Source organism: Ovis aries, chromosome 7 (assembly GCF_016772045.2).
Source record: "Ovis aries strain OAR_USU_Benz2616 breed Rambouillet chromosome 7, ARS-UI_Ramb_v3.0, whole genome shotgun sequence".
NCBI classification, from domain to species: Eukaryota; Metazoa; Chordata; class Mammalia; order Artiodactyla; family Bovidae; genus Ovis; species Ovis aries.
In genome coordinates, this window is record NC_056060.1 from 30,538,724 (window position 1) to 30,560,368 (window position 21,645).

General features: G+C 38.9%; 1 protein-coding gene across 10 annotated transcripts in view; it reads left to right on the top strand.

Annotated features, from left to right (window-relative positions):
• CDIN1 (CDAN1 interacting nuclease 1) overlaps window positions 1-21,645 on the top strand; it is a 234,008-nt gene that overhangs the window by 89,094 nt on the left and 123,269 nt on the right. For all 10 annotated transcript variants that reach the window (XR_009601350.1, XM_004010430.6, XM_012181160.5 and 7 more), the window contains 2 exons: window positions 16,653-16,732; window positions 17,081-17,130. Coding sequence is in view for 9 of the 10 variants with exons in the window: in XM_004010430.6 (XP_004010479.2) it covers window positions 16,653-16,732; window positions 17,081-17,130 (130 nt within the window). In the remaining variant the exon portion in view is untranslated. The remainder of the gene's footprint in view (window positions 1-16,652; window positions 16,733-17,080; window positions 17,131-21,645) is intronic.

Genomic DNA, 21,645 nt, shown 5'->3' on the forward strand with positions numbered 1-21,645 from the left:
CCAGAAGATTTTGGTAGGTCTTTGCTGCCATCAACTTTCTCCCCTGACCTTGATCTGCAGTCTTCTCTTTACCTGTGACTCAGATCTCAATGTTGTCTGACATGCTGGGCCCAGTAAGCTTAGAAAAGAGAGCTCATCTTCATTACATGGCCCTGTATTTTCTCTACCTGGAGCACTAAGTGTCTTGAAACTTTAATTGCTAGTATTTGAATTGTAGGGACATCTAGCAGGTAGGAAATAGTCAGTTCTTCTAAATATGATGCCTTGATCAGAAACATTTCAGATCACCTTTGACTAACATGGGAATAATGGTGGAGAATAGCCAGGTAACTACAGGCCACAGCTTGTGCGTTTGTATCATGGCTCCACCACTAACTAATAGTGGGACTTTGGGCAAGTTATTTAAATCTGTAATACCTCAGTTTCTTCATATCTAAGATAAGGATAGTCTTCTTGTGAGTACATGCTGGAAATTTGATGAATTAATGCATGTGAAGGGTTTAGACTGGTGCCTGGTACACAGTAAACACTCAGTAAATGGCGGCTGTTATTCCTTTTCAGAAGTGGACACTTTCTGGGATAGGATGAGTAACCCACCTTCCCAAATTTTCAAATGACTTGATATAAATATTAGACTGGTTTTTTGAAATTTTAGTTTTACCATATCCACATAACACCATATGCACTAATAATAAAGATGCTGTATTTACTTGATATTTAAAATGTCACTTACTTAATTATATTTCCAAAGGGAAATTTATAATTCTGTCATAAATGATAAATTAGATTTTCTTGCCATAAATAGATACCTGTTTAAATAACACATAACTGTTTGAATAGTTCTTTTGTTATAGTAAAGTCACTTCTCCTGTGCCAATGTAAAGCATTCTTGTCTTTGGGAGATAAGACATTAGACGTTGTCCACATTTATCTACAGACCTATATGTAAACAGCCTCTTAGTCTGCTTTTTCTGAAAACAGTTTTTTGAAACACCTACTCTTGTAACAAGAAAAGGTCAAATTAAGTCAAGTCCATTTGACTACCTAAGAATTGCTGTAACAGTAGGGAATTGGGTTTTGAGTAGTTCATTAATAATTTGGTCAGCAATTTGTTGAGTAGCTATTTGTGTAGAGCAATTCTGAGGTGATAGCTGAGAAATATTTTTGCTTTCAGGCATCTTACCAAGTATCCTGACACAAGCAGTTCCTTAGTTCTCCATGTGAACCATGCATTCTCAAAGATGGTGGTATTGCATAACCAGATATCTGGTATATTCATGACATTAGTATCAACAGCCTCAGATATGCAGAATATATATACCTTCCTAATGGCAGAAAGCAAAGAGGATCTAAGAGCCTCTTGATGAAGGTGAAAGAGGAGGGTGACAAAGCTGGCTTAAAACTCAACATTCAAAAAATAAAGATCACGGCATCTGGGTCCTCTTGCTTCTTGGCAAATGGATAGGGGGAAAATGGAAACAGTGGCAGATTTTATTTTCTTGGGCTCCAGAATCATTGTGGATGGTGACTGCAGCCATGAAATTAAAAGACATTTGCTCCTTGGAAGAAAAGCTATGACAAACCTAGACAGTGCATTAAAAAGCAGAAACATAACTTTGCCAACAAAGGTCCATGTAGTCAAAGCTGTGGTTTTTCCAGTAGTCAAGTATGGATGTGAGAGTTGGACAGTAAAGAAGGCTGAGCACCCAAGAATTGATGCTTTCAAATTGTGGTGCTGGAGAAGACTCTTGAGAGTCCCTTGGACAGCAAGGAGATTAAACCAGTCAATCCTAAAGGAAATCAACCCTGAGTATTCATTGGAAGGACTGATGCTGAAGCTCCAATACTTTGGCCACCTGATGCAAGAAGTGGACTCATTGGAGAAGGCCCTGATGCTGGGAAAGACTGAGGGCAAGAGGAGTATAGGGGCAACAGAGAATGAGATGATTGGATGGTATCACCAGATCAATGGACATGAGTCTGAGCAAACTCCAAGAGGTAGTGAAGGACAAGGATGCCTGGCATGCTGCAGTCTATGGGGTTACAGAGAGTCGGAAATGACTTAGTAACTGCACAACAACAAAATTTCGTTGGGAAGCAGTTAAGGAAAAAATGTCTAAAAGTGTCCTGAGGGTAGCCATAATGAAACAAACCATAAAGAAATGAAGAAAGATGGAGGTAGACCAAACACAGGGTCATGCTGAAATCTGAAACCTTATGGCTTCAGAACCAGTATTAAACTTGTAAGTTTAATCTTGTTGTGATCACAGGATGAGCCTAATAGTGCGTATAAAAGCCTTTGGATATATAAAGATAACATTGAGAAAGTATGATACCTTTTTTCTTGTGCTGTACTAAATGTTATCTTTTCCTTCACATTTTTTTAAACATGTCATGGTTTCAAGACTTAGCATCTTGATCACTCTTACGTCATAATATTTAAAGTGACAAAGTGAAGTCGCTCAGTCATGTCCAACTCTTTGCGACACCATGAACTGTAGCCTACCAGGCTTCTCCATCCATGGGGTTTTCCAGGCAGGAATACTGGAGTGGATTGCCATTTCCTTCTCCAGGGACTCTTCCCCACCCAGGGATCGAATCCAGGTCTCCTGCATTGCAGGCAGATGCTTTACCCTCTGAGCCTCCAGGGAAGCCATTTATTTAATCAAGTGCAAAATGATCAGTAGACAACGATCCACAATATGAGGAGAGGAGAACAAGTGGATTGGAAGAATTAATGAAAAACTTTACTGGAGGAGGTGAGAATTGAACTGAACTTTGAGGTTTTGGCCAAGGGAAAGATTCAAAAGAATGTCCAGATTTGGAGGATGGAGTCTGTGGTACAATTAAGTATGTTCTTGGCATTAACCATGTGCTGAATAAATTTCTGTTGAATGTGTGTTCGTTGAATAAGAGTTGATGGTGTGTGCTGGCTGTAGGGCTATAAGTTGCCTGAGACAAGAATCCGATCAGTGTGAATATTCATGCTTTGAAGACTTCTTCCTTTCGTCCTTCCATAATACTTTTTTGATGACTCTGGTCCAAGTTATTTCTTACATGATTATGTGCTAGTTAGAAGGCAGAATTATAATTTGTCCCTATAGGATTCCCTAATGTTGAAAGATATTTCTTGTTCAGGTTGCTGAATGAGATCAGACTGCTTTAGAGATCATTCCTGTGCTGCAGGAAAGCTTAGCAAGCTGCCTGGAATTCTCAAGAGACATACTTCCAACTGCAAGAGAAAGTAGGCTCCTATACACCATGGGCAATGTTGAGATTGTCCAGAAAAGACACTGGCAAAACCAACTCCATGGATATATAACTTGGGACCTTCATAACCTTGATATTCAAAGACCTTAAGCATTTGAGGAAGTGATCCAATTCTAGCTGGTATTTTAGGCTTTGCTGTTCTGGAGCAGTCATGTGATGAGGTGGAACTCTTGGTGTGCTTGAGAGCAGCCATCTTCCCCATCCAGCTTTTCAACTGAAGGGCTTGTTTTGTTTGTTTGTTTGTTTGTTTGTTTGTTTTTCAGTGGAGGGAGAACCAGATTCTAACACCACCATGCTGTCTGCACATCAATTTCCTTCCCAAATGACCAATCTCATCTTTATCCCTGTAGCATCCATCCCTCACTTTATCTTGTTTTCTCTCCTGATTGCTACTTTCCAGTGTATAGTCAGCCCCATGCTGGCTCACCTGTCATGCTTAAATCCATTGATGACACTGGATTAGAGGTCTCAGCTATGTAGGGTCTTGTCTTTGTTTTATCCAGGTGTAACCTGAGCAGATGGCACCCTTTGCAGTGGGCAAGACTTCCAGCGACCTTAAAAGTGTAGATGACTCATCTGCTTATTTGCCTTGGTTCCTTTCCACAGTAGCTGGCTGCTTATTTGAGCTTACACTAAGGAAAGGAGTAATTCTAAACATGGGTGTGCTGCTGCTGCTGCTGCTGCTGCTGCTGCTGCTGCTGCTGCTGCGTCGTATCAGTTGTGTCTGACTCTGTGTAACCCCATAGACGGAAGCCCACCAGGCTTCTCTGTCCCTGGGATTCTCCAGGCAAGAACACTGGAGTGGGTTGCCATTTCCTTCTCCAATGCATGAAAGTGAAAAGTGAAAGTGAAGTTGCTCAGTCGTGTCCGACTCTTAGCGACCTCATGGACTGCAGCCTATGAGGCTCCTTTGTCCACGGGATTTCCCAGGCAAGAGTACTGGAGTGGGGTGCCATTGCCTTCTCCGAACATGGGTGTGAGTGTTAGTGATTTGGGTAAAGTCTCTGCTTGCTTCATTGCTGGTGCTTGAAATGCCCTAAGGTGGGCATGGGGGTGGGTTGGGGGTGGAAGTGTGGAATCTGTTTCTTCTGTGATTATAGGGATTTCCATCAGGTTCTTTCCAGAGAACATGTTTGATTCTGGGTGGAACACCTTGAATCCCACAAAGGGGTGGGTCAGGGCAGACGTGTAAGAAGAGGGAATCTGGCCTTGCCCCAGGTTGCATGTAGAATAGACTCACTTCTGCTGTCTCTCCAAGGCTGTGGCAACATGTGCCTGGTAAAAGCAGGCTCCTGACTTAACACACACCTCATGAAGTCTTTCTGTTTTTAACCCTCTGGACTATAGAAAGTAACAAATAATGACGATGTGATGTTGGGAGGCAGAAAGCAGACCATGGTGTGATCTAATACCATCTATGGCAACAGCCTAACAACTGGAATAGCTCAAGTCTCAAATAGCACGTTAGTGTTTTTTGTGTGTTATTTCATCCTCACAATAACCCTGCAAAGTAAGCACCAGTGTTACACTCTTGTACCAGTGAGGGAACTGAAGGTCACAGACATTAATTAACTTGTCAGGATGACACAGCTAGCAGGTAGAAGAGCCAAACCAAATCTGATCCTAGACTCAGTGCATAACCACCGTTCCATGTGGTCTCTCCATTTGCAGATATTATATTGCATTGCTTTGCAAGTTTACCTTTCCTTCAGAAGGCATGTTTTCCCTTTTGAGAGGAAGATGTAAATAAAAATTATTATCTTCTCATGTAACATCTGAGGCTAGATTCTGAGAAGCCATAAACTTCTGCCTGGTTCCTTGGGATGCTTATACTTGGAACCTACCCATCAATTCTAGGGGAAGTTCAGGCAGACCTTAGATAGACCCAAATGGGGAAAAACCAAAGCCCCTCTCCCACAGTCATGGCTGATATCACAGCAAGCACAGATCTGCCAGAGCTGTGAGTCGTCATGAAAGTGAATTGTCCAGCACCCAAATGATCTACTCCACTTAACACCACATAAGGAGAGGCTGTCTTCATCAAGTCTAGCCCAAATTACCAAATAATGAGCATGTAAGGAAATTGGTGTTTAACTCCTCCCCACATACACACACACACAGACACACACACACACACACTGCCACACACCGCCACAGGCACCAAAAAAATGCAAGTCTAAGAAGCCAAACTGATTCTCAACCCCCAGAAACAAGTTGTCTTGTTTCCCAAGCTTGTTGATTACTGTAGTGCCTTGGTCTGTGACACGGTAGCAGGCTTTGGAGGGGTCAGGGTAACAATTTATTATCTAGCCCCCAATGACCATTCTCCCAGTCCCCTGCCTGGCTCAGACACCATGCAAAAGAGAGGACTTCACGAGTGATTTTGGTGGTTCCACTCTCCAGCCTACTCAACATATTTGCCACCTGCCCTTCTTGCAGTTGTTTGGGGCTGCAACTTTATGGGAGGACTATATTTACATACATATACTTATATAATTTTAACTCCAGAAAAATAGCAAACAAACAAGCTTACTTTTAAACTTCTTATTGGAGGGTTTCCAAAAACTTTGGGAGCATAACAAAATAATTTTTGGTTGTTGGGCTGTGTTGCCATGACAAAGACATAGAAATGATAGACCAAATAAACAACAACAAAGAAATCAAAAAGTAGAGAGAGAATGTGTATTTGGAGTGGTGAACAGGGACTCACACCGTGTAAGTCCATAAGAATTGTTAGCTTTAGATATAGTCATAAAAGGCCAGGGCTGGGATTTTTAAACCCCACACCCCCCCCCCATAGGGAAATGTGCAGCCAGGAGCTGGAATTGAGCTTCAACATATAACCCAAACCATTAAAAAAAAAAAAATTAGGAAACTCTACTTGCCTGGAGAAAATGTCAGGGAGACTTGCTTACTGTCTATGGACTTGGGTTGTAGAGTATTAGGAGGGGAGAGTGAAATTAGAAATAGGTCAGCCATTTGTGGGTATAGGTTCAGATTTGCACGCTTATTGACTGTAGGAAGTCTGAGCTAAGAAATTAACAATAAAACCAGTCTCTGCAAAAGTAAACATGAAACTACGTTGTCATGGTTATTTCCACTGCACAGGTCGAACAATTCTTTCTGAAAATAAGCTCATAGTAAAAATTTACAAAGCAAGTGAGGAAACCACTGTCATAGGGAAGATAGGTAAATAGGTAGGCAGGTCAATAGGTAGAGGAATGGTATACTATGGACTAGAGATGAGAAAATGAAGACACTATAAATTTAATCTATATGATGACATTTGAAAGCTACAAAATTAATATATGAGCTGATTGAATAAGTAAAAAGAAAGACCATAATTGGATAAAGAAAAGAAAATAGTATGAAAACACATTTAAAAAACAAAAGTAATTTAGAAATGAAATCATTGTCACTGAAGTTAAAAGCTCCTTTGGTGAGTAAACTGTTCAATTACATATAAGAAATCAAAATTGGAAGATTAGATTAGAACAAAAGTTAGTGGATTCTAGGATGGATCTGAAGAAATCAACTTTAGTATAACGCAAGAGATGAAGAGATGGAAAATATAAACACTTTATAGGGGTAGGAGACAGGAGATAAGACCTTCTAAAAGATGTCTAATGTAAGCTTTACAAAAAAATTGGAGACCAAAGCTAAGATGACTCATTTTTTTCAAGCTAGTTAAATGTGTTCATCCTTAGGCTCATGAAAAATAGCTAATTCCAAGCAGGCTAACTGAAAAGGTCCATATCCAGGTGCACAGTGATGAAACTGTTGAATAACAAAGGAAATTCTAATAGCAACCGGAAATAAAAGACAAATTACCTATATAGGGATTACTATTAGACTGACAGTAGAATTCTTTTTTAAATTTTATTTATTTTTTTATTAGTGGAAAGTTGCTTTAAATTTTGTGTTGATTTCTGCTGTTCAACATCATGGATCCATTATAATTATATTATATCCCTTCCCTCCTCAGCCTTCCTCCCCTCCCCCTATCCTACCCCTCTAGTCATCACAGAGCACTATGTTGGGCTGTTTGTTATTTAGGAACTTCCCACTATCTTTTTCACACATAACAGTATATATACACAGACACACACATATATACTTACATACATACACATATATATCTGTACTGCCTTCTTAATTCTTCCCAGCCTCATCTTCCCCTACTGTGTCTACAAGACCATTCTCTATCATGTCCATCAGTACTGTTTTTCTAGATTCCATGAAGTGAAAGTGAAAGTCACTCAGTCGTGTCCGACTCTTTGCAACCCCACAGACTGTACAGTCCATAGGATTCTCCAGGCCAGAATGCTGAAGTGGGTATCCTATTCCTTCTCCAGGGGGTCTTCCCGACCCAGGAATCGAACCGGTGTCTCCTGCATTGAAGGCAGATTCTTTACCAACTGAGCTATCAGGGTCTAGATTCCATATATATGCCTTAATATATAATACTTGATTTTTCTCTTTCTGACTTAATTCACTCTGAATAAGAGATTCTAGATTCTAGATTCATCCATTTCACTACAACTGACTCAACTTTGTTCCTTTTATGGCTGAGTAATATTCTGTTTTATAAATGTAGTATAATTTCAGCTATTCATCTGACAATAGAGTTCTTATCAGTAATAGATGTCAAGAGACAATGGAATTATGTCTTCAAAGAGCTGATTCTTAGCATGTGATTCTATACCTAGCTATATTATCATTCAAGACTGAGAACTCAGTGAAGATAGTTTCAGATAAGGCAGAACCAAAGCTCTTGCTACTCAGTGACCCTACGTGAAAGCACTAATAAAAGAGGTGCTTTAGTAATAATATCCAATTTTGAATATTGAATTTAAACTGGGAAAGTGGCATTCAGGAAGCAGCACTGAAAGAGGGAATCGACAAACATGTTGATAAATTTAAATAAACATTGAATGTTTAAAAATATTTTTAAAAGTAGAAAGAGACTATGTAGAAGATTCTCCAGAGGAATAGAACCAAGAGTGTGTGTGTGTGTGTGTGTGTGTGTGTGTGTGTGTGTGTGTAGAAAGACAGAGCATAAGAGGGAGACATCAGGGGAGAGAGAGAGAGATGATAAGAAATTGGTTCACATGACAATAGAGGCTAATAAATCCCAAGATCTGTAGTTAGTCAGCAATCTAAAGATACAGGACAGCCAGTGGCCTAGTTCTGGTCCAAAGATCTGCAGACTTGAGACTCAGGAGGAGCCAATATTTTAGGTCTAGTTCAAAGAAAGGAGAATGCTGATGTCCCAAATCAAAGGCAGTAAGACAGACAGAATTCTCTTCTACTCATCCCTTTTCTTCTAGTAAGTCCTTCAGCTGACTGCATGAGGCCCACCCTCACATCAGGGAAGGCAGTCTGCTTTATTCAATCTACCAAACACATTGTGAATCTCATCCAGAAATAACCCTTACAAACATACAGAGTAATGTTTAACAAAATATGTCACCTTGTGGTCCAATAACGTTGACACATAAAACTAACCATCAGAGAAATTAATTAGGAAATTGTGTTTATAAACAAGATGGTCAGACAAAAATAATAGGCATGGTATCATGGAAGCTGATGAAGAAAGGGGACTTTCTGGTTGGAATGAGTGCATTCTAAGTTCCTTACACTAAGAATTACCAAGGAGGTATGATCAGATTAGAAAAAATTTTGTGAGAACTGCTAAAGAAGTAGATACAAACTATGTTATTGGACTTCCCGGGCGGTCCAGTAGTTAAGAATCTGCCTGCCAGTGTTGGGGACGCAGAGTCAATCCCTGGTCCAGGAGGATCCCACGTGCTGCAGAACAACGGATCTCATGCCCTGCAGTTACTGAAGCCTAGAGCCAGTGCTGCTCAACAAGAGAAGCCTCTGCAATGAGACGCCTGCACACCACATGAGGAGCAGCCACTGCTCACTGCAGGTATGGAAATGAAGACTCAGGACAGCCAAAAACAAACAGACAAAAATTTTAAAAACCATATTATTGATATTTTCCAGTGAATAAAGACAGAGAGAGGGCATAGAGAAAATGTAATCAATTTAGAGGTAGTAAACGGGAAAGGGGAAGAAAATGATTACCAGAGCATGAAGAGTAAGAGGGTAGGGTAAGTCCAGATGTCTCAGTTACGGGTAGATTAAACTCACTCTTGAAAAAGGAGAGATTTCCACATTTGATTTTAGGGAATCTGGCTAAATGCTATTAATAAGAGTCAGACCTAAGAGGTAATGATACAGTGACGTTTAGATAAATGAAATAGCAGATGTATTAGATAGATGCTATTCAAAAGAAAAGTGGGGCAGCAGTATCACCATTAGGTAATTTTATGTTTAACACACACACACACACACACACGAGATTAAGAAGGTCATGATGATGCCAAAAGACAAAATTTCATTCTTAGAACGAGTTTGTACACCCAACAATATAGCCTCTTAATATAGAAAGCAAACATTGACAGAATTCTATGGAGAAGCTGACAAAGTGACAGCAGACGTAGAATAGTACATATGTAGTTTGGAAAATATTAGTAATAACATAGAAGATTTGAAGAGTACAATTAAAAATCTTCATATACTAGACAGACCTGAACCCTGTACCTCTAAAACAGGAACTAGAGTGATTTTTAAAACATTCATAAACATTGGGTCACATACAAAGAAAGTCAAGCACATACTTCCAAATTAAAATAATTTGGAGGTTGCCACAATCTAATCAAATTGGAATATTAAAAATGAAATGTTTTCAAACAATGTATGAATCAGAGATTTAAGTCATAATAGGAACTACAAAATATTTGTAAGTGACAGCAGACCTTGTGGCATGTAGCTAAAGAGAATTTAGAGGAAAAATTGTAGCCTTGAAAAGTGTGTTAAACTCTCTGACATAAATCACAACAGGATCCTCTATGACCCACCCCCCAGAATATTGGAAATAAAAGCAAAAATAAACAAATGGGACCTAATTAAACTTAAAAGCTTCTGCACAACAAAGGAAACTATAAGCAAGGTAAAAAGACAGCCTTCAGAATGGGAGAAAATAATAGCAAATGAAGCAACTGACAAACAACTAATCTCAAAAATATACAAGCAGCTCCTGCAGCTCAATTCCAGAAAAATAAAAGACCCAATCAAAAAATGGGCCAAAGAACTAAATAGACATTTCTCCAAAGAAGACATACAGATGGCTAACAAACACATGAAAAGATGCCCAACATCACTCATTATCAGAGAAATGCAAATCAAAACCGCAATGAGGTACCATTTCACGCCAGTCAGAATGGCTGAGATCCAAAAGTCTACAAGCAATAAATGCTGGAGAGCGTGTGGAGAACAGAATGTAAACTAGTACAGCCACTATGGAGAACAGTGGAGATTCCTTAAAAAACTGGAAATAGAACTGCCTTATGACCCAGCAATCCCACTGCTGAGGAAACCAGAATTGAAAGAGACACGTGTACCCCGATGTTCATCGCAGCACTGTTTATAATAGCCAGGACATGAAAGCAACCTAGATGTCCATCAGCAGACGAATGGATAAGAAAGCTGTGGTACATATACACAATGGAGTATTACTCAGCCATTAAAAAGAATACATTTGAATCAGTTCTAATGGGGTGGATGAAACTGGAGCCTATTATACAGAGTGAAATAAGCCAGAAAGAAAAACACCAATACAGTATACTAACACATATATATGGAATTTAGAAAGATGGTAACGATAACCCTGTATGTGAGACAACAAAAGAGACACAGATGTATAGAACAGACTTTTGGACTCTGTGGGAGAGGGAGAGGGTGGGATGATTTGGGAGAATGGCATTGAAACATGTATAATACCATATATGAAATGAATCGCCAGTCCAGGTTTGATGCATGATACTGGGTGCTTGGGGCTGGTGCACTGAGACGACCCAGAGGGATGGTACAGGGAGGAAGGATGGAGGGGGGTTCAGGATGGGGAACACGTGTATACCTGTGGTGGATTCATGTTGATGTATGGCAAAACAAATACAATTTTGTAAAGTAATTAACCTCCAATTAAAATAAATAAATTTATATTTTAAACAAATTTAAAAAAGAAAGCAACAATGCAAAAAAATGTGTTAAAGCTTGAAATTTTATTTAATAAACATAGTAAAGTATTAATAAATACAGCAGACTCAAAGAAGAAAGCAGGAAATAATGATCACAAAAGAATAAATTAAATGAATTTTGAAGAAGTGGAGTAGTAGAGAGAAAAAAACTGAAATTTGTTTTCTTGAAAATACTAATAAAACAAAGCAATCTCTAGCAAATTGATAAACTTAAAAGTTTACACAAATTAGTATTGGACTATCTTAGTATTAATTGCCAGTCCAAAAGTTAATTTAGAAAGATGGATTCTCCAGGCCAGAATATTGGAGTGGGTTGCTATGCCCACTCCAGGGGATCTTTCCAACCCAAGGGTCAAACCCAGGTCTTTTAATGTTTCCCTCATGCTCAGGTGGTCTCTTTTACCATTAGCACCACCTGGGAAGCCCAGAAAGGCAGGACATGGATGTTTATTATATTAGGATCCTGCCCTCTTTGTGTTCAAAATATTCCACACTATGGAGAAGGAAATGACAACCCACTCCAGTATTCTTGCCTGGGAAATCCCGTGAACAGGAGAGCCTGATGGGCTACAGTCCATGGGGTCACAAAGAGCCAGACACAACGGAAGTGACTTAGCGCATTATACACACATGCGTGTCACAGTCCAGGCATTGCCTATCGCCCCTGTACTCTGTGCATTGTGCTTGAACAGGTACCAGTCCTCTCCTCTCCTAGTGCATCTTGCTCCAAGTGATTCATGCATTCTTGCTTTGAACAGGCTTGATACTTGAAATCCCAGCAGCTGAAGCAGTGGCAGGGTTAAACTGTGAAATCAACAATGAATGCCTTTAGCAGTGGTTGGAAAGAGCAAGATACCTATCCACACGTGGTCAAAATAGATGGATGCACAGTGGATGAAAGTCATGGCTGGCCTAGGGACAGTTTCTATGAAAGGCATGGGCTTCCTTGAGGCCTTATATGCCTAGCCACCCCAGGATTGTCCAGTTGCTTTTCCTTATCTGGTTGATGTTGTTATTCCTCCCTTTGGCATTTGCTGGGCTTCCCTAGTGGCTCAAGTGGTAAGGAATCTGCCTGCAATGCGGGAGAGCTGGGTTCAATCCCTGGGTTGGGAAGATCTCCTGGAGAAGGGAAAGGGTACCCACTCCAGTGTTCTGGCCTGGAGAATTGCTTGGATTGTATAGTCCGTTGGGTTGCAAAGAGTCGGACACAACTGAGCGACTCTCACTTCACTCACTGGGCATTTCCTAAGCTTCAGAGTTTGTGTGTAAATGTATGCCTGCACTCTGGCTTGATCTGGGAGGTAGATCTACTCATGTCTGAGTGCAAATACCCAGACATGGAGTGCAGACATGTCCTGCATCTGGAGCCTTGGCCCGGAGGTCCTGTGTGTTAGCACTTTTTCTCCTGCTCTGAGAAATGGCCAGTTGCAAGACGAGAAAAGAGATTTTCTTGAGTTTTAAATGAACGTGGACTCAATATATAGCTTTTACTATTCAACTTAAAATCACTGACTTCCCCTTGCAAGCTTCCTTTGATTTGAATAGTGTTCTATTCAATATATTCAAACTATTTTTTTAAGTTTATTGGCTATGATTCTTGCTTCTGATAAGCACACTGTTCTATAATGTATATTGTCAGGAAAACTATGATGTCATCAGTTTCTTTTTCCTGTAAGATTTCCCTTTCTTCCCTCATAAAACAAATGACCTAATTTTTTTTCTGTCCTAGGGTATTGTCCCTCTTTTTTTTTAAAAGGACCATTATGATTTTAGCAGTGAGTTTGCATATAGTTTGATATGAGGTCAGTAATTTTCCCTAGGATAGGGAAATAGCATATTTTTAGGTATGCTGTCTGGTCATTTAGTAATCTTCTTCTCGCATGGGCATGAGGGTTAGCAGTGTAACAACCTACCAATGGCCAGGAATGTGTGGAGAAGGTGCTTTTGTTTCCATGAGATACTGATCGCATCACGGGTACTGCAGAGGAGTGTCTGCCGTTACTATCCATGTGTGATTGAGCAGCAGATCAGAGTGAGTGCAGTCCCTCAGGGAGGGTGACCAATATGTGAGTGACTTTGGTCCCGTCCTACTGGCCTGGCCTTAGAATTAAATTGGGGAAACAGAGTGAATTTACAATGGCTCAGTGAGTAAAGAATCTTCCTGCCAGTTTGGGAGACATAGGTTTGGTCCTGGGTCAGGGAGATCCCCTAGAGAAGGCAATGGCAACACACTCCAGTATTCGTTCCTGTAGAATCCTATGGACAAAAGAGCTGGTGGGCTACAGTCACAGAGAGTCAGACCGGACTGAGCATGTGAGAGCAGTGTAGGACAGTTCACTGCTTTGTATTCCCAGTTTTTGTTCCACTAAATCACGGTCATTTCTTTCTGAAATAATTAAGTCTAACTTAAGAAAGGCAATGCCAAAGAATGTTCAAACTAGTGCACAATTGCACTCATCTCATACACTAGCAAAGTAATGCTCAAAATTCTCCAAGCCAGGCTTCAACAGTATGTAAACCATGAACTTCCAGATGTTCATGCTGGATTTAGAAAAGGCAGAGGAACCAGAGATCAAATTGCCAATATCCATTGGATCATTGAAAAAGCAAGAGAGTTCCAGAAAAACATTGACTTCTGCTGACTGTGTGGATCACAACAAACTGGAAGATTCTGAAAGAGGTGGGAATACCAGGCCACCTGACCTGCCTCCTGAGAAATCCATATGCAGGTCAAGAAGCAACAGTTAGAACTGGACATAGAACAACAGACTGGTTCCAAATTGGGAAAGGAGTATGTCAAGGCTGCATATCGTCACCCTGCTTATTTAACTTACATGCAGAGTACATCAGGCAAAATGCAGGCTGGATGAAGCACAAGCTGGAATCAAGATTGCTGGGAGAAATATCAACAACCTCAGGAATGCAGATGACACCACCCTTATGGCAGAAAGTGAAGAGGAACTAAAGAGCCTCTTGGTGAAAGTGAAAGAGGAGAGTGAAAAAGTTGGCTTAAAGCTCAACATTCAGAAAACTAAGATCATGGCATCTGGTTCCATCACTTCATGGAAAATAGATGGGGAAACAGTGGATATAGTGACAGACTTTATTTTTTTGGATTCCAAAATCACTGCAGATGGTGACTGCAGCCATGAAATTAAAAGGCACTTACTCCTTGGAAGGAAAGTTATGATCAACCTAGACAGCTTATTAAAAAGCAGACATTACTTTGCCAACAAAGGTCCGTCTAGTCAAAGCTATGGTTTTTCCAGTAGTCACGTATGGATGTGAGAGTCGGACTGTAAAGAAAGCTGAGTTCTGAAGGATTGATGCTTTTGAACTGTGGTGTTGGAGAAGACTCTTGAGAGTCCCTTGGACCGCAAGCAGATCCAACCAGTCCATTCTAAAGGCAATCAGTCCTGAATATTCATTGGAAGGACTGACGCTGAAGCTGAAACTCCAATACTTTGGCTACCTGATGTGAAGAACTGACTCAGTAGAAAAGAACCTGATGCTGGGAAAGAGTGAAGGCAGGATGAGAAGGGGATGACAGACGATGAGATGGTTGGATGGCATCACTGACTCGATGGACATGAGTCTGGGTAAGTTCCAGGAGTTGGTGATGGACAGGCAAGCCTGACATGCTGCAGTCCATGAGGTCACAGAGTTGGACACAACTGAGTGACTGAATTGAACTTAAGCTTACTCAAAGTCGATGCATAAGGCTGATTTTTTTCTTGATATTACTTATTATTGCTTTAACAAAATAACTAAAATCATAGTGTTGTCACTGTTTTCTCTAGGGACTCATGTAAGAACACTTAAGGGTAATCAGGTCAGATAGCATTATCACATTCTACAGATGAAGACCCTGAATTTGAGAGGCTCAATAACTTGCCAGGTTGCGGAGCTGGATAGTATTACTCCAGTGATGACGATCTTTGTGAGACTCCATACATGCCTCCCCGCTTTCTGTGCAAACATATTTACAAATAGCAACTAACTACAAAGCATTGTTATACACATGCAGTTAGGTAACTAAGAATAGGAAATAATTAAAATAATTGTGCTTAATTTTTTCCTTGTGCACCATGCTTAAGTGAGAAAGATGTAATTTCCCTATTTCTTTCCACAGAATTTCCTAACATTTATCATGTCTGTCAGTGTTCTTATGGTACTGAACTTGATAAGGAACATAATCATTCAAAAAAAAAAAAAGGAGAAAAAACCATCTCAGAACCTGAATGATGATGTAGCTCTGTGGCATGTTTTTCTTCTCTTAACTAGATAATTATCCAGTATGTTTTTTAGGTTGTGCTTGTATGGATCAGACCCTATGAGCTATTTTGCTAAATGTTTGGGAGTGATTCCACTGGAGGACTTGAAAGAATTGATTCTTAGGCAATACCTGACTTAGCTTCAGTCTAGAGCCTTGCCTTCCCCCCATGCTGAGGAAGAGGAGTTCTGGCCACTCTGCCTTCTGCATGCCTCCAGTAAGCAATGAAGTCAGGATCTCCTGCCTCGCTTTTCAAAAGGTGTGATCTGATATACCACACTTCGTAAGATGCTTCCTATAGCCCCTTCCAATGCAGTCCCCCGTGATAAGGTCAGTTTAATTTGCAATTGGGTATGATGAGACATACTTTGGGACAAAAATTTGTATATAAATATACAATTGTGTGTATATATATATATATATTTTTTTTCTCTTATTTAAGATTTGCTCAATTGTGTCAGTTTTACGTACTTTCCTTACCTGTGAAATGGACATAACATTTCATGGCAGTTGAGAATTATTTCAGAAAGGTTTAGATTCAGAGATGCTTTCTTGGCTGAGGGTAACTTTTATTGACATCACTGAAGTCTTTGAATCTGACCTGCCTTCACTAAACTCTCCAGCTACATATGCTTGGTTATAACATACTTACCTGCAGAAGGAAAATATTTTCTTTTCTGATTGTTTTTTCCACCCACCCCCCCAAGTGGGCTTTTCCAAAGCTAATTTATCTGCAAAGAGACATATGCTTTAGGTCTGTACTTGTGAATTTACCTTGGAAAAATTAGGTCATCTTCAAATCTGTCAATGTGGCTTATAAACTTGGCAAAGTGTTTTAATTAAAAGCTTCTCTGAGATTTGAAAAAAAAAGGAAAAAAATGATTAGTATCAGTAATGTTTTCATTTTCATGGTTGGTGTATTTATAGGTATATGCCACTTTTCATGTTGTATTAAAAGTATGTTGACTGTCTGCTAACAGTTCATCTCTTTTCTTCTGCAGCCTCCAAGTCTGTTATAAATAGTATGCTACGGGACCCTTCTCAGATTCCAGATGGAGTTCTAGCAAATCAGGTCTATCAGGTATTAATCACAGCTGTCTATTTTCAGTGGCAATGCTGTTATCTTCCTAGCAGAGTAAAGGATTTTAAACCTCATTTAATTACTGTCATCATAAACTATCACTGAGGTCAGGGTGCACCATAAATGGCAATGCAATATTTGTGAGAAGAGCATTTCACTTTTTAATAGCTTGCTTTTATAGTGAATAAAAAGCATGCAATTTTTGTTTTCTGTGATTAAATCTGAACAGTCTTTTGATAGCTTTTTTTAAAAAAATTTTTTTGAGAAAAGTAATTACTGCTTTTAGGATATTGTCTGACAGTTTTTGTAGTCGCTCCATCCCAGACCCTTTCTCTTATTTGTCTGCAGTGCATCGTGAATGACTGCTGTTATGGACCACTGGTGGACTGCATCAAACAGTATCCTTTCCCATAAAATTTTAGGTGCACAATTGACGAGCTTAGACTCAGTGGAGATGTGTCTAGCTTTAACCTGACATAAAGTTCTGCTTCACAAAACACATTTCATACTCTTCTATTTTATATTCAATCAACTGGAGGGTCACTGCAGACCATTCTTTTCTACAGCTTAAAAAAAAATCAGATAGGCATTGGGAAGATGTCAGTTCAGCAGTTGCGTGTTCACATGCTTATATCAACCTGCTTGGTTTTCAGTGAGTTTAAAGATAGAGTCACGAGGCAGGTAGCACACTGTCTTGGAAGGTATCTAAGCATTTCAGTGAACATTTTTTCAAATATGAATAAATTTCTATTTTAAATGAACCAAATTTAGTTGAGAAAACATTTTGAGCCTGTCGTTAAGAGATGGTGTGATTAAACTGCCATGGGAGACCATCACATTTTAAAGGGCAGTAGATTCTTACTGCTTAAATGTTGATTATATTCTGAGCTGTCACTTGAGTCCCTAATAAACATTTTTTGAGAAAACCAAGCTAATTTTTCCCTCTGGACTGAGTTTAAGGCTAGGAGAACAGATGTCCAGTCATTTTTCATTAAAGACATTGAAATTACTAAAGAGTTAATGCTTGCTTCATCAAACAGGATTTGTGTGTGTGTGTGTGTGTGTGTGTGTGTGTGTGTGTGTGTGTGTGTGTGTGTGTGTACATGCACACGTGTTTCAGTTGTTTCCGACTCTTTGTGGCCCCGTGAACTGCAGCCCGCCAGGCTCCTCTGTCCATAGGATTTTCTAGGCAAGAATACTGGAGTGGATTGCCATTTCCTACTCTAGGGGAATCTTCCCAACCCAGGGATCGAACCTGCGTCACTTGTGTCCCCTGCATTGGCAGGTGGATTCTTTACCACTAGCACCACCTGGGAGTCCCAAACAGGAGTTGAGTAGACAGTAACTGCTTTGTGAAGTAGGACAATTGTTAATCAATACATTTAGTAGTATTGTGGCAACACTAAGAATTTTTATAATCTTTGGTTAAAAAATTCTATGGAAAGAGTAAATAATTAGTCATTTTTAATGGAAATGATATCTACCTGAGTCCATGAGTCTTATATTTTTTAAGAATACAACATGCCCTTCCTGGGTTTTGTGAGCACAGATGGCATCGTGACCAGTTAAGACTCAGTGATTACCAATCAGGAAGCTTTTTGTTAGAAGCTTTGCTCAAGTGTGTGTGTGTGTGTGTGTGTGTTTGTATTCCACCTTGTTTCATGAAGGCTTAGAGTTAGTGAAGTTTTTGTAAAAGAAGAAAAATTGAGTCACTTTCTTTTTTTTCATGAAATTAACCTTTGAAAAATAAATCTTTCAACAGAGCCCACTTTTAAGAATATTCAGTATCTATGTTATAGCCCTTTGCATATTTATTCTCCTAATCTGTTCCTCTCAGTGTAACTTAACAAAATCACAGCTTTGTTGTGAGTTCAACCTTTCATTAGACCATAGTGAAACTATTCCATTTTCAGTGCAAAATTAATGATAGTGTTAGAAATTGTCGGAATGCCAACCCCCACATTGCCACAGTGATAAAGCTTAGCACGTCCACAAAACAACTAACACCATCTTAGAGTATCTGGGGTGGAATTACATGTTAATTTTAAAGCACATAAAATAGTTAAAAATCAATTTAAAGTTAAGGTTTTAAAAGCATAATGTCTTTTGAAGGATTGCATATTGATTTTAAATATAACTATCTAATTATGTATGCAGGGACTAAAGTATGAAGTCAACTGCTTTGTAAATGCCAGGGGGCTGTTTTTCAGTAATAGTTGAGATGCTTACGGGAAACTAGACTGCTGTATTGCTGGCGAAGAAAATGGCTTGTGAGCTTATTTACAAGTTTTGCCCCATGGTCACTGCCATCCATCAATAATAGGTATTATTATAGAGAAAGTCTAAGTGTTTCTGCTTATGAAGCATTATAAATTCGGTTTGGAGTATTTTCCACTTTCCTTTTTTGGTTGTGCTACTGCCAGTAGAATTTAATGTAGTGCATGATTTCAATTGATAAAGATAATGATGTATGCCTATAAATTGTATTCACTGGCTAGATTATAATTTCACAGTTCCATTATGCCTATTGCTTGTAAAATTACTGTTTTTATAAACTTTATATTCTAGATTTTATATTTTATACATGTTTATATCAAACAAAACATAATCAAGATGTATATATCTTTGCAAAGTTTCAAATTAGTGATTGCTTTTACCATGCAGAATAAAACAGGCTGGGAAGTTTATAGAGAATTGATTTTATCTTTGCATTGAGATAGTGGCAGTTTAATGTAACGTAAATACACTTGCTTAGCTGTTTTCAAGGCTGATCAACAGGAATTGTTTTATTTCACACTGAATAAAAATGATTGGATTTTCATATGAGTGCAAATGCTATTTGTATGTTGTTCTGATAATTTGGTAATGTTTACATTGCTTACTCTTGTTAAATTACATCATTTTGTTAGAAAGAAAGCACACATTTAATAAATAGAATAGGCGCAAAACCTTTTACTCCATTATGAAAATGTTACGTGTAGGCATTTGTGTAAGGAGAGTAAAGTAAATTGGTGATTTATTAATATGACACCAAAATAGCACCCTAGATTGCAGAGTATATAAATTGTCATTGCTTTCTTTTTCTTTTGGTGTCTACTATAATTTTTCCTATAATATAACTGTGTCCACCCACAAGTTATTTTCCTGCCACAAGTTATATTCACAGACTCAAAAGGTGTGAGAAACCAGCCACCTTAACTTTCCAAAGTGTGACTTCAGGACCCAGCTATTAGACAAAGACCTGAACTGTGGAACAAGGAAAGATAATGATACAGGAAGCTTGAAGTGCTCTGGTTTTTACTCCTGTACCATCAGTATCATGATTCAACATTTTAGATGTAAATAATTCACAGCAATAAAAGTGAGAGCACATTTATGTGGACTGGAAGTAAATTATTTAGTTCTGAAACGTGGAATGCCCCTAGTAATGAGAGACCATTGAGAGATATTCATCAGATGTCTTCAGTGGACTCTCTGAATGTGTGAAATTTTATGATTTAAAAATTTGTTTTCAGTGAGAACTAAGCACAGTCCTGTACATGGGGAGGAGGGACAACAGAAAGAAAAAGACAGTGATGATGACTTGGGACTTGTTTTGATGATGTGTATGAGTGGTCCCACCTCTTGAATTCTAAGGTTTGAATCATATCCACTTGTATTGTTGATAAATGACAGGATGATTGTCTAAGAATTTTACAGGTAATTTTTAAGCTTTATTTGATTTAAATTGGATTCTTGTAGTGCATGGTCAGGACCAAAGAATCCCTGTTAAGCCAAGAAGTAATAAGACCAGATTGACATTAGTGAGATGGAGAATTAAAGAATAACAGGCACACCTCATTTTATTGTGCTTCACTTTATTGTGCTTTGCAGATAATATGTTTTTACAAATTGAAAGTTGGTGGCAACCCTGCCTTGAGTCGGCACCATTTTCCCAATAGCATTTGCTCACTTCATGTCTCTATGTCACGTTTTGGTAATTCTTACAATATTTTAATGTTTTTCATTATTATAGTATTTGCTGTGATGATCTGTGGTATTATAATTACAAAAAGATGAGGACTTGCTGAAGGCTCAGGTGATGGTAGCAGTTTTTTAGCAATAAAATATTTTTTAATTAGAGTGTATGTATTTTTTAGATATAATGCTGTTGAACACTTAAAAGGCTATAGTGTAATAGTAACTTTCATATGTACTGAGAAACCAAAAAATTCATGTAACTTGCCTTATTGCAATATTTGTTTTTTTCTGGAACTGAACCCATGGTATCTCCAAAGTCTGCCTGTATTACCAAACACCTTTGACAAAATTATAGTATGAGAATAGGATAACACTCCTTTTCACACTTTGTACACACCAGAGGAGCCTGGTGGGCTGCCGTCTGTGGGGTTCCACAGAGTCAGACATGACTGAAGCGACTTAGAAGCAGCAGCAGCATTAGTTAATATCAATTATCTTTATGTAATTAATTTTAATATTTTAAGTAGCTCTACAGAGGTCATAGATACAGGCTTTGCAGAGATTTTGTTCTGATTCTCTGCTCTGCCACACACTGACCATATGATCTTATATAAATTCCTTTTTAAGCCTTGTTTTCCTCATCTGTAACATAAGGATAATAATAACTGTGAGGATGAAAAAACATGTAAATACACTGAAAATAACATACTTGATATACTGCCTGCCTCATAATAGCACTCAAAAAATTTATATGAGCATATGTATGTATTTATATACACCATATAATGGTGAAAACTTGCACACACAAGAGAAAGACTTGAAACAGCCTCTGAACTGACGCACTACTCCACAGCCGTTTACTGGGATGTCTTGCCTCCAGAGTACGTATACTTCTCAACAAGTCAGTTGTTTGGTTTCCCAAGTCGCAGAAGACCACCAGTCATAGACTAGAA